Here is a 13,690-nt window from a genome sequence, read left to right on the forward strand (position 1 = left end):
TTATTATATAAAAAATGTTGCCAGTGTTTGCCAGTTAAATATAACCGACGTCGCTTTACTGTTCGTCTTCTACCGCATCTATTAAGGACACTTCTTACGGCCTAATTTGTTGCAGAATATCCTTGTGCGGTATTTGCAGGTCAATATCATGCGTTCTTCTTGTGAGCCCTGTTGTAAGGTGATATGGGGGACATTGATTACTCTGGTGGGAACTTACCATAATAGGTGACTTAATATAATATATCAAAAAAGTTCAAATGTGATAACTGTCCAGACTTATACTCGTAGTCGTAGTATATAGTAACGTATAGACGATCTGACATGTGTGTGTTAGCCAGTGGTTAGCTAGTTTAATGTTCAAAATACTTAGGATCTAATGGCAAGCGTGGCTGACCGTTTACGACTTGTGACATCGGTGACAAAAACAATAGATTATCTTACCTTTTCTATCTTCCTGTATCTCGGTTAGAGGTGTTCTTCTCTCTCGCTTGCTTTGTTCGTCTATGTGCTAGTATATTGTAAGTCTATGCTTATAGTATTAAAAGTAATGCTTTAAATAGACACATAAAAATAGAACACCAGTGAAGTACAGAATATATTTTACACATAATAAATAGAAAGGTTATTTAATTATAAATGTTTATTGTACGATATCACATTGTAATCCATATTTTATATTTAAAAAAAAGTCCGCTGAGTTTCTTGCGCCCATTCTTCTCAGGTCTGAGGCAGTCCCTTTTGAATCGGTGGTAGTTTTTGACGTTCAATAAGTGATTATAAATCCTATTTTGAATAAAAATATTTAAATTTGAATTATTATAGACATTGTTACAAGTGATAGTTTTAATTGTTGTGGTTTAGCCATTCCTACTACGTATAGGTATTTGTGTGACGACCGAAGTGACAACCTTTGGTAATAATTGATGTTAATGTCATAATTATTCTAATTTAGTTTAGTTTCAAAATTTCCATTTCAACTATAGAAATAAGAGACTTGTTTACACCTACATTTTTTTTTGTTTCAGTACATGGCAAGCGGTTGGTGGGGTCATTACAACTTCTCGTGTCAACTTGTAGACTACTCGCGAAGTCCGACGGCTATGAGGGTAAGCGATTTGACGATTTCAGGCGACATTATGTTGCCAGCGACCTTGAGCGATATGAGTTCACGGCTGCCGGCCCGCCATCTATGTAACAAAGCCAATATTTTCAAAATTCTTGGGTGGAAAACAGTTTATATGCTTACAATCCTCGTTGTTCACTACTAATCTGAATAAATGAACCTACACAAAAAAGTACAAGCTATAAATAACTTTTCTGAGAGAAACGTACCAAAAAAATGCGTCACGCCGTGCCAAAAAACTTGTTTAACTTCAAAGAAAAGTGGTAGTTCAAAAAGGCTCGGCAGTGTTAACTATAACCAACAGCAAGCATTAGCAACCTACAAATAAGACTTAAGGATATGTGTAACAGGATTAAGTAGTGTTCATAGCTCGAAATGCTATACTTTCACCACAAAACTTGTCTAAAAACACCATGTTTGCGTGTTTTCTGCTTACTCTTCGCCTTAAAAGAGTTTCCAGAGAGTTTCTTGTATGTTCTTTAATGTAGCCCATACATTCAGTGCTAAATTAATAGTCAGCCTGCTGGAATAAAAATTATTAGTTCGATTTTCAAAATACAGACGTTTTCTTTCGTAAGACACGTAAGTTAGTATGACTGTGAGAGCGGTTCGTATATAAACGGTTTATTCATCCACAGTCATAGTGTCTATTAAGATATATACCTCTTAATATATCTTCTTATATAGTAGCAGGAGGCTACTAATATCTTCTTTGTCATTTTGTTTATTACTGAAGGTCTTATTCGTATTTAAGGGGAAACCCAGTCGCATACTTATATTTGTCAATATTTCTCTTAGATAATTTATACGTCTAGATAGTCTCTGTAAGACAACCCTCCCAAATCGAAATAAAAACTGTCCTATCTCACGAGTTGGACTAAACTGCACTCCATGAAGTAATCCCCATTATAATTCGATCTTTAGTTTAGGAGTTCACTAGGAACAGACATCAGGATCCTGAATTTATATACAGGGTGTCCCAAAGTTATGGGACATGAAGGGAAAGTACCTTAAATATCGAAGATAGGCTAGTTTACTGAACGAAGACTATATGTTATTTTTAAAAGTTAGTACTTCTGCATTCAAAGATTTACTAAAAATTACTTGCCTCGTCTGGGAATCGAACCGACTGAAATGTAAAAAAGAAAACACCCCTACTTTTATAATGCCAATCGAAAGAATGGCCAAAACTAATAAGTCTTCTTAAGTAACATAGTATTTTAAAAGAAAGGAACAACGTAAAATGAATGTTTTCCTACTTGGATTGGTACGAATGGACCGATTAGATGGCCGGCCAGATCCCCGGACCTTACATCATTAGATTTCTTCTTTTGGGGATACGTGAAAGAAATGCTATACAAAAAACGATACGCGAACGTGGGCGAGTTAGTGAACTGAATTGTGCCATATCATATCGAGTATTCACCATAAAATGATAAGAAAATCAACAGGCAGCGGACTCATTAAAAGATTGGCGATTTGCGTAATACAAGAGAGATCACATTTTGAGCATTTAATTAATTAATTTACAAAAAAATACCCACTTAATTGACTACTTTCTTTTAAAATACTATGTTACTTAAGAAGAGTTATTAGTTTTTGGCCATTCTTTCGATTGGCATCATAAGAGTAGGGGTGTTTTTATTTTAGATTTAAGTCGGTTCGATTCCCAGACGAGGAATGTAATTTTTAGAAAATCTTTGTATGCAGAAGTACTTTCTTCTAAAAATAACATAAAGTCTTCTTTCAGTAAAATAGCCTATCTTCGATATTTAAGGTACTTTCCCTTCATGTCCCATAACTTTGGGACACCCTTTATACTAGCTGACCCGACAGACGTTGTTCTGTACATAATAAAAAAAATACTGATTTTTAAGGATTTGTCAATAATATTTCATAACCCCAAGAATTATTTTGTAAAATATGCTCCCTGTCAATGACGTTCTATATTATGTATACAGAACGTCAGTGCCTCCTGTTGTTAACTATAACGAAATTGTTTCACAGCAGAACTGTCAAACCGTGCGTCAATAAAATCTCTCATAGAAAATATGTCCATATAAAACAAATATTGGAATTAAAAATTATTATGGGTCTCAAAATAAAAACTATCCTATCTCTCAAGTTGGATTAAACTGCACTCGATGAAGTAATCCTCATTAAAATCCGAGCATTAGTTTAGGAGTCCATCGCGGACAAACAACGTGTCACGTAATTTATATATATTAAGAACATATATAAATCGTGATGGTAGTGCCAAATATCAGATCAGATCGTACTTCATTCCCGAGTAAAAACTTCATATAAGCTGGTGGTAGCTTAAAAGCTTTTCTAGCGAAGCCGGACGGGGTTTGTTAAGGCCAAGGCCATGCGGCTATTCTGTCGATACGTTTATCGAATAATCGTTGTCTAGAAAATGTAATCGTCGCGATTCACCGTCTCGTGGAGGTTGCACCTTACATTTAGGCAATTAGTAAATAGGCGTCCGTGTGTCAACTCTCCACTTGACGTAACCCGCGTTACGAAAGTGGTTTTTACATTTCGCGCAAATTATTCGATTGCGCCAAGTTATTTTGACTCATAAATATTGCTAAAATATCAAGCGGTTGTTTGAACTTTACGTGGACTTAAATTCATTGTATAGTATAGGATTCAATACGAGTAGGAAATTGATGCCTCATACCTGATACCAAATTCTAGTTATATACAATAATTTTTCTAAAAAATAAATTATGCTGTTTTTTTTATTATGGTATAGGAGGACAAACGAGCGTACGGGTCACCTGGTGTTAAGTGATCACCGCCGCCCACATTCTCTTGCAACACCAGAGGAATCACAAGAGCGTCGCCGGCCTTTAAGGAAGGTGTACGCGCTTTTTTTTACCCCATCGTCCACCATTTTACCCAACGTTGTTTTGCCATATAAAGTATAATTCACGCGATAGTTTTATAAATAATAGCCTATGTGTTATTCTGGTGTGTAAGCTATATTATTGTAAAGTTTCATCAAAATCCAATCAGTAGATTTTGCGTTAAAGAAGTTCAAACATGCATCCAGACATACAAACTTTCACATTTATAATATTAATAGGATAATATTATCTCTCCACTCTCCACTCCTACTTAGTCGTATTTGCTTCAAATGTCCAATAATAGGTAAAAGCTCCACCGATCAAATATTTTTAATGCCATTCTTTAGGACTAATTATTGTAAGAATAGATTTCTTATCAGAGCTTGCAGAACACACAATAACAGTCATAACCACATAGACATATTTCGATGTAAAAAGTACGATTTTGTATCTTTTGTTAAAAAATTGGCACCTAAATGTTATATTTGTATCAGTGAATTTATTGGCTCTTTAAACTTTTGTGTTTTTTTTGTAATTATTTTTAATAAATCTTAAAACTTCACTATGTAATAAGCATAGTTAGGAACTATTTTGGCTAGTGTAATTTTTATAGATTATCATACCTTTATGTAAGTTTCAGCTGTAAGTTTCTTTATACAAATAAATGAATAAATAAATAAATTATTGAACAGATGGCGAACACATGTTGGTGGTACTACTTCAGCAAGTTTACGGAGTTCTTCGACACACTCTTCTTTGTACTCCGCAAGAAGAATGAGCACGTGTCGACCCTCCATGTGATACATCACGGCATCATGCCTATGTCTGTGTGGTTCGGACTTAAATTTGCACCAGGTGAGTGAGACCAATATCCAGACATGCATATCGATACCTCAGTTTCAAAAAGTGAGAGGCACCTTTGCACAGGATGCCGGCTAGATTGTGGGTAACACAACAGTGCCTATTTAATGTTTTAATAGTGCCTAATGTGTAAGCATTACTGTGTTTCGGTCAGAAGGTCGCCGAAGTGAAATTACTGGGCAAATGAGAGTTGAAATCTTATGTCTCAAGGTGACGAACGTAGTTGTAGTGCCTCTCAGAATTTTTGGGTTTTTCAATAATCCTGAGCGGCACTGCATTGTAATTAACAGGGCGTATCAATCGTATCAGCCCGTCTCGTCTCTTACTTTCAAAAAGGTTCCAATAGAAAACAATTCGATCTGTTACTGTATGTAATGAAAATATTCCAGGCTTATGAAGAATTATTGGAAGTAACAACCAAACTACATTCGCGTATCAACTTCTTCTTAATTATTGGTAATAGTGGGTTATCGTTTATGGAACAATTTCTCATACTATCATTTCTTATCTCAAACTTACTGAATTTCGGCCTTGTCACACTTTGAAACAGAGGTATCGATATTAATTTTATTGAAGTCTTCTTATTTTATATTTATTAATTTAAATACCACCAATGCTGGATCCATACGTCGGTTGTAAAAATTATATGCAAAAATCTAAAAATAGTGTTCTTTCAATTAATTACAGGTGAATTAATTGAAATTGCCATTTTATTTTGACAATTAATGTATAATACATATATCCACTATAATATATATCCACTAGTACGGACCCGACAGACGTTGTCCTGTACACACGTGTTAAATTTGAAAAATTGGTCCAGACGTTAGGAGATCACTAACATACGTAGGAGAATGGACTGTATTGAGGATCTTAAAAATCATCAAAATCGATCCAGCCATTTAGGAGATAGTTCAATTCTGAATCTAAACCATCCTCGAATCCACTTGAACACACACAGAAAAATTCATTCAAATCGGTCCAGCCGTTTAGGAGGAGTTCACTGTCAACACACGTACAGAAGAATTATATATATTACTAGCTGACCCAGCAAACGTTGTATTGCCATATAAAGTAATAAAAAAAAAATAAAAGGATGCAACCGATTCTCATAATAATTATTGTATTCGAATGCCATCTTGCAACCCTATTGCGGATCTGTGGATGGAATAGAATATTATAAAAATCGCGATACAAAAATAGGTGTTGATCGTAGAAGGTTGAAAATTTAGGGTTGTATGTATTTATTAATGTTGTATCATACAAAAATAAAAATAAAATGTTGTCAAAAAAAATTAGGGGGATGAAAAATAGATGTTGTCCGATTCTCCACCCTAGTCGATATGCACGCTAAGATTCACGAAAATCGGTTGGAGTCGTTTCGGAGGAGTTCAATTGCGTACACCGTGACACGAGAATTTTATATATAAGATAATACCACAAGTCATTTTTTAATGTATTGGTTTTCTCTCTGTGTATAGTATTTGCGTTGGCTGATCTCGAATTTCTGTTCTTGGTCTTATCGTCTTATTTAAGGTATAGCTAATAATTCAATGTTTATTATAACTTTATATAATACCCTCTGTTTGGTCGTTTTAGTCTGACCACGACCTGATGAGGTTCATTATTTTCCTGTCACCAAGTTGTTTAAATTAACATCGTAACGTCGCTTCCTTGTGTCTTCTAAAGGGGAGTGTTCCGAAGAGCTGTTTCACCTGATTCCTGCCGCCGAATTCCACCTTCGCACGACACGCCACAAATTAGGACATCATCCCCACCATCTGGATGTGTGGCGGTCCTCCACAGTGCGGTTTTCAAGGAACTTTTACGTTTTTAGGAAGTTATGGTGTGAATGAGCTTCCTTGTGCGGTGTTTCCGGGACGATACGACATCGGTACCTTCTAAAAAGCGCGTACACTTTTCTATAAGGTCGGCAACGCTCTTGTGATTCCTCTGGTGTTACAAGATAATATAAGTGGCGGTGATCACATACCATTAGTCTTTCTTCCATAAAAAAATAAATTAACAGTAAATGAAACCTAAAAATTAGAGACTTCTTAGTAAAAAAAGAATAGAAATTAAATATAATTGGTTTCTATGTAATTTTGAACATAAAATTTGAAGGTACCCAATAACCTGGAGTAGGCCTTCACCCGCACGGGGGTTCCTATGGAAGAAATCAAATAAATATTACCTTAACAAATAAATACTAACAAAAATTACTTTACTTCATTATAATTACTAATCCATTAAACAAAATGTTACTTAGTTCATAGGAGCAAATAAAAAGGCTTTTTATTTTATTTATTTATTTATAAAAATTAGAGAATTATCTCTGAATAGTTAATTTTGAAGACAATTTTATATTCAATATATTTCTCTTAATTACCTACACTAATTGGACGTCCTGAAAAACGTTCCAAGCCACAAATATCTCATTTTAAGAAATTCGTGTTTAAAGTTTAATAAATATCAGTGTAGGTATTCCATACACGTGGGTTGGGCTACTAGGTCATGATGTCATTTAAAGAGTGACAGTAGGGCTGCCATTTTTTGGTCAGTCCGTTAATATGAATCACGTGACCAGTTTTGTGTTCCTAACTCATTTTCGACGTGATTGTGGATTGGAACGTTTTTCTGGAATTACGTCCAATTCGAGATACATATTACAAAATTTCAATTGGGACGCGCATTCCTTCCTCCTTGATTTCTGATACTCCTGATTCTCATTGTCATTTTAACGTCAATCATAGCTGCGTTAAAAACCACAGCAAATAAAACTAAACCAGTTATTATATTTGCGGCACTTGTATGAAATCTGCCCTTATTAACTTATTGCAATAAAAACATTTTAATTGTACATTAATTATGTACCTTATTTTTAAATGTCAACTCGGGAAATACCCCAACATTCAAAGACCTCTACTATGTGTAGACCTGAACAAATAGACGAATGAAATATTTTTTTCATTTCTCATACTCGGAAAGAAATGTTGTTTTGATCTGATTATTGGGTGGAAAATGCTGCTTCCCTCCATAGAGAGGGAAAAACTCATACAAATTACTTCCCACCTAAGGCCCGGAATGAACTTTAAAAATAGAACTGCTGTGAAGAGTTTTATGTAAAAAAAAAACGAATTAAAAAAATTTGCTGTGGCCATGTAACTTTCTAAACAGCCAGTGTGAACTTAGCGCAAACTTCTTTGAGCGGAATAAACCGCATCAATTACGCGGTAAGTTCCATATTTGAAATTTAAATAGTCGACATAAATTGGCGGGATACTAATCTGTGCTTAGTTAAATAACTAGTTTTATTTTCCTTATATTCGAAATGAAAAGTACAGTGTTTAACTCGGGTAAAAGTATCAATTCCTACTCGGACTATAGCCGACCTCGCTGCGCTCTGGCGTCTAAATACCTCGGGGATTGATTCTTTCGACCCTCGTTAACAACCTACTATTCCAAGACAAATCAGATACGCTATATTAAAACGTTGTTTCTAGACCAGTATGAGGAACGTCTGTCTTAATAATAATTATTAAAATTATTCTACAATGTCTAATGCATTATAATAATACATTGATGTGTTATGGTTGAATGTTAAAATTCTTGTTTACGACTTGTACATGACTTCGTATTAAATACTTAGTGTGTAAACAAAATGGTATTTATTACTTCGTATGCACTAAATACACTACCCGATGATCTTATAGATATAATTATGTATATCGAGAAAGGAATAAATTCAAAAACACTATTCATGTAGGTCACAGAAATGATACTTGCTTACAAAAAAAATATAAAAATATTGTTTCTTATTGAATTTACCGCTACTTGGTAAAGGGTTGAGCTAATGAGAAGAAGTAGCAAGAAACTCATTGCCACTCTTTTAACTTTTACCACAACGGCGCCTATATCTCTTCTGAAGCAATAATGTGTAAACATTACCGTGTTTCTCTTTGAAGGGCGCCGTAGCTAGTCAAATTTCTGGGCAAATGAGACTTAACATCTTATGTCTGAAGGTGACGAGCGGAATTGTAGTGCCGATCAGAATTTTTGGGTTTTTTCGAGAATCCTAAGCGGCACTGCATTGTAATAGACAGGGCGTATCAATTACCATCAGCTGAATGTCCAGCTCGTCTGGTCCCTTATATGACGGTGAGAGATATAGTCGACATTTTGCATATTTTATTTTATTTCATTTTATTTATTCATGTATCGGAAACAAACAGTGTTACAATGATACATATTAACAGAACTTAAAACTCACACTTTCATCAGTGAAGTTTCCAAATATTACTACACTTTTAGTTAAAAGGTAACGATAAAAACCACAAATCAAAAGTAATATGTCAATATGATTGTATACTCTATCCTTATTAATATTATAAATGTGAATGTAAGTTTGTTTGTTACGGTTGTACGCCGGAGCTACTGAACCAATTTTGATGAAATTTGGTACTGCGATAGACTAGAGCTTGAGGAAGGGCATAGGCTACATTTTATCCTGGAAAAATCCATGGTCATGGATTTGTGAAAAACTGAAATTCACGTCAATGAGCTATAACTATACCAATAGTAGGTTTAGTTTCCCATAGCAATCCCATAGCTCGAAATAAGATTCATATAATATGTTGGGAACAGGAGCGAAAACGGGAACCGGAACTGGAATAGGACATGAGATAATCTTCAATTCCAAACTTGATTATTATCTTTAAAAACCCTTTATCTACGCGGACAAAGTCGCGGGCATCAGCTAGTCCTGCTAATATTATAAATGTGAAAGTTTGTATGTCTGGATGTATGTTTGTACCTTTTTAACGCAAAAAGTACTGAAAGGATTTTGATGAAACATTATAATAATATAGCTTACACACCAGAATAGCTCATATATCTGTAAAACTATAGTGTGAATTATCCAAAATATAATATAAGTTGAGAAGAAGTAAGTAGAAAAGAAATCTGCAATTTATATGGCAATACAACGTTTGCCGGGTCAGCTAGTTATTTATATATTATCTATATTCTTTGTTTATTGTGTGGTAAAACTTCAAGGTCTTGTTTATATAAAAAAATAAAACTAATCTATAAAACTATATATATATATATATATATATATATATATATATATTATACATTGAGATAATTTTGTTCATTAAATAAATATATAAATAAAAAGTAAATACGATTTATTTTCAATCAATATATTTACTATCAAGCACCACTTTGGTAATACTCGTGAGATCATAGATTTTAATTTATTCAAAACCGAATCAAAAAAGCACGTGATACCTACGTCGTGTGTTGAAAATGTAAAACCCAGGACGTAAATATTATAACAGGTTTGTAATTCATGTGTGTTCTCGACGACGAATTAATCCGTTAACAGTGACTTGTTAAGGAATAATAGCATATTGCAGACCACGTCTAGAATATCCTGCAATTACTATCACACGACGTTTTTGAACACGTAATTATGTGTAAAGCAATTCAAAGAATTAAATATTTTTATTTTAACATTCATTTAGCTAATGGCGCGTTTATCCAAATGGACTTTTTTTAAATCCAGTGGATTATACGCATATACTACAAGGCCCCATTATTTCTGGACGTCATTAGTTCCCGTTTACAGTTTCATTACTGTTAGGTACATGTGATATTTTCGTGCTGTCACTGATTTGTTTTTGAGGTTTTCATTGTTACGTTTTGACTTTTTTTTAATGAAAATAAGAGACGAGACGAGCAGGACGTTCAGCTGATGGTAATTGATACGCCCTACCCATTACAATGTAGTGCCGCTCAGGATTCTTGAAAAACACAAAACTTCTGAGCGGCTCTACAATTTCGCTCGTCACCTTGAGACATAAGATGTTAAGTCTCATTTGCCCAGCAATTTCACTAGCTACGGCGTCCTACAGACCGAAACACAGTAATGTTTACACATCTCTGCTTCACGGCAGAAATAGGCGCCGTTGTTGTTAATAGTTGTACAGTTTCCGATGTTCTGTGTATCTGGTTCCGGTGTTCTGTTAGAAAAATTATTACTTCTTGTAGTTAGTTCATCCAGTTTCTTTCATTGATTTTTCATCATAATGATAATAATCAGCATCACAACACCTCAATCGATATATTATTAAAAAATAATCGTAGTTTATGCTGTATAGTTTACTAGCTGACCCGAGAGACGATTCTGTACATAATAAATTAAACACTTTTCCCCTTATTCATAATGGTCCGCTAACTTTAAACAGCCGCTAAGGAGTGTTTTTTCTCATTCTGACTTAGGACAATAGAAGAAGACAGAGTGAGAATAAGCAAATTAGCTTTAAGTTAGCAGACTATTATGAATAAGGGGGTTTGTCTTTGTCTTTTGGCCTTTGTCCAGTAGTGGACGTCTTCCGGCTGATAATGATGTTGGTGATGCAATAAAATAGTTTTTTATGAATTTTGTCAATAAAATTTCATAACATCGAGAATTATTTCGTAAAATATACTCAGCACAACTGTCAAACCTTGCGCATCAATAAATTCTCTCATAGAAAATATGTCCATACAATACAAATATTGGAAATGAGAATAATTATGGGTCCCAAATTGAAATAAAAACTATCCTTTTTCTCAAGTTGGACTTAACTGCACTCCATGAAGTAATCCCCATCAAAATCCATTCATTAGTTTAGGCGTTCACTGGAAACAAACATCAGGACATTGGATTTATATATATATATATTAAGATTTATTAAAAATAATATCCTAGTGATGCTTGTTTTGCACGCAAAGCGACGATGTGACGTCATCGTCAGGTGAAGAGATGATGTAACCGGGGAGTACAGCCTTTTCCATTTTTGATGTCAAATTAATTAAATTGAAACTGGTATTTAAATAGTCTACTATAGTGATTACTGAGACTAACACTAGAAATAAGGGATTGCTTGTAACTAATTCTAGTAGGCTTCATAAGATACATAATAGCTTTAATGGTAAATGTATACACTTTTATAATAAAGTCCCAGCCACTGTTCAGGCATTATCTATAAATAAATTTAAGTGTTTTATTAAAAAATGGCTCTGTCGTAAATCCTATTACTCCACAGATATCTAAGTGATCGAACAGCCTGGGACTAGATTATGACTTTTTTATAGCAATAGCAATGACAGTACAATATTAAATAAAATAAAAAGAGCGCAAAAAAAGAATAAATAAAAAAAATGGCTCTGTCGTAAATCATATTACTCTACTGCTGAATATCCAAATGATCGGACAGCCTGGGACTAGATTGTGATTATTTTATAGCGATAGAAATGACTGTACAATATTGTATATTTTTATTGGAAAGAGCGTAAAAAAGAATGCTGGGAGAGTTTCTTGCGCCGCTTCTTCTCTCAGAGAACGCCATTTGTGCCGAAGCGGTAGTAGTATGTAGTATATTAGAAATTACATCAAAAATAATTCTAAAGGAATCAATTTTGAGAAAATAAATGCCTTTTAAAGGACTTTATGCAAGTCCGCAAGTGGCGATCCGACCAGTGCAAATACAATAACCGATTAATGGATCTCTTTTTGAAATCCTCCTACGGGTGACGTATTTTTAATCTGGTATTTATATTATATAATTATATTAACTGATAAGCGTTTTCAATTATATAGATTATATGGATTCCGAGATAAAGATCGAAATACTGAAATTATGATTCAGGAATGATTGACGAATGATACAAAAATCAGACTTTTTTTAAATGTATTTAAATAATAACATATTAAACAATAGTAGGAAATGTATTTGAATATTAAAATTTTAAAGTGTATCTAATTTCTCCATTAGATTCACAGATTTTGACAGAAAGAAAAATAAATGAAAAATAGCTCGAAGCATTTTACTGGTTTATTTCTTATTTTGAAATGTTGTTGTAACCTTTCAATTTATAATATTATCATAACCATCCAGATACAAGCTAGTGAAATTACTGGGCAAATGAGACTTAATATCTTATGTCTCAAGTTGACGAGCGCAGTTGTAGTGCCGCTCAGAATTTTTGGGGTTTTTCAAGTATTCTGAGCGGCACTCATTGTAATGGGCAGGGCGCATTAATTACCATTAGCTGAACGTCCTGCTCGTCTCGTCCCTTATTTCATTAAAAAAAACTAACATTGCAGCCTTAGTGATTTTATTAAGACTTTTTCCCCGAGCTACTATGTGAACCCGGTCGTGTTAGCCTCTTTCAGTTTCGATAGTAATTACTTATCACTATATCATTTCTGAGGGAATTAAAAAAATACTTAGCAACAAGTTACTCATACATTGAAATTTTATATGATTACCTACTAGCTGACCCAGCAAACGTTGTATTGCCGATATTAAAATCGCGATACAAAAGTATGTATTTTTTAATGCTGACTCAGAATCAAAACAAATTTAAAAAAAAAAAAAAAAATCGTGTGGACCACCCTTAACATTTAGGGGGATAAAATAGATGTTGTCCGATTCTCAGACCTACCCAATATGCACTCAAAATTTCATGAGAATCGGTCAAGCCGTTTCGGAGGAGTTCAAAGTTTAACACCATGACACGAGAATTTTATATATTAGATGACGTGTTAATGAAAAGTAAATTATTATATTTTTGTGTACATACAATGTACATAATATACACCATAAAATTAATTAATATCTTAAATTGAATTGCAAATAAATTGGTATCGAATAACTCGTATCATAATGAAATACGATAATTGTTCGGTTTTTTACCGCTGGATTTACCATGACGTCTTTGCCGTTGACGTCACGTGAAATATATACTTAATTCATACAATTTGAGATATAAACATACTTAAGCCATGTTATTACGTACTAGG

General features: G+C 33.9%; 1 protein-coding gene across 2 annotated transcripts in view; it reads left to right on the plus strand.

The window, feature by feature from the left end:
• LOC126968228 (elongation of very long chain fatty acids protein AAEL008004-like) overlaps nucleotides 1–13,690 on the plus strand; it is a 96,369-nt gene that overhangs the window by 66,605 nt on the left and 16,074 nt on the right. For both annotated transcript variants that reach the window (XM_050813100.1, XM_050813101.1), the window contains 2 exons: nucleotides 1,026–1,106; nucleotides 4,668–4,830. In XM_050813100.1, coding sequence (XP_050669057.1) covers nucleotides 1,026–1,106; nucleotides 4,668–4,830 — 244 coding nt within the window. The remainder of the gene's footprint in view (nucleotides 1–1,025; nucleotides 1,107–4,667; nucleotides 4,831–13,690) is intronic.

Source organism: Leptidea sinapis, chromosome 15 (genome assembly GCF_905404315.1).
Source record: "Leptidea sinapis chromosome 15, ilLepSina1.1, whole genome shotgun sequence".
NCBI classification, from domain to species: Eukaryota; Metazoa; Arthropoda; class Insecta; order Lepidoptera; family Pieridae; genus Leptidea; species Leptidea sinapis.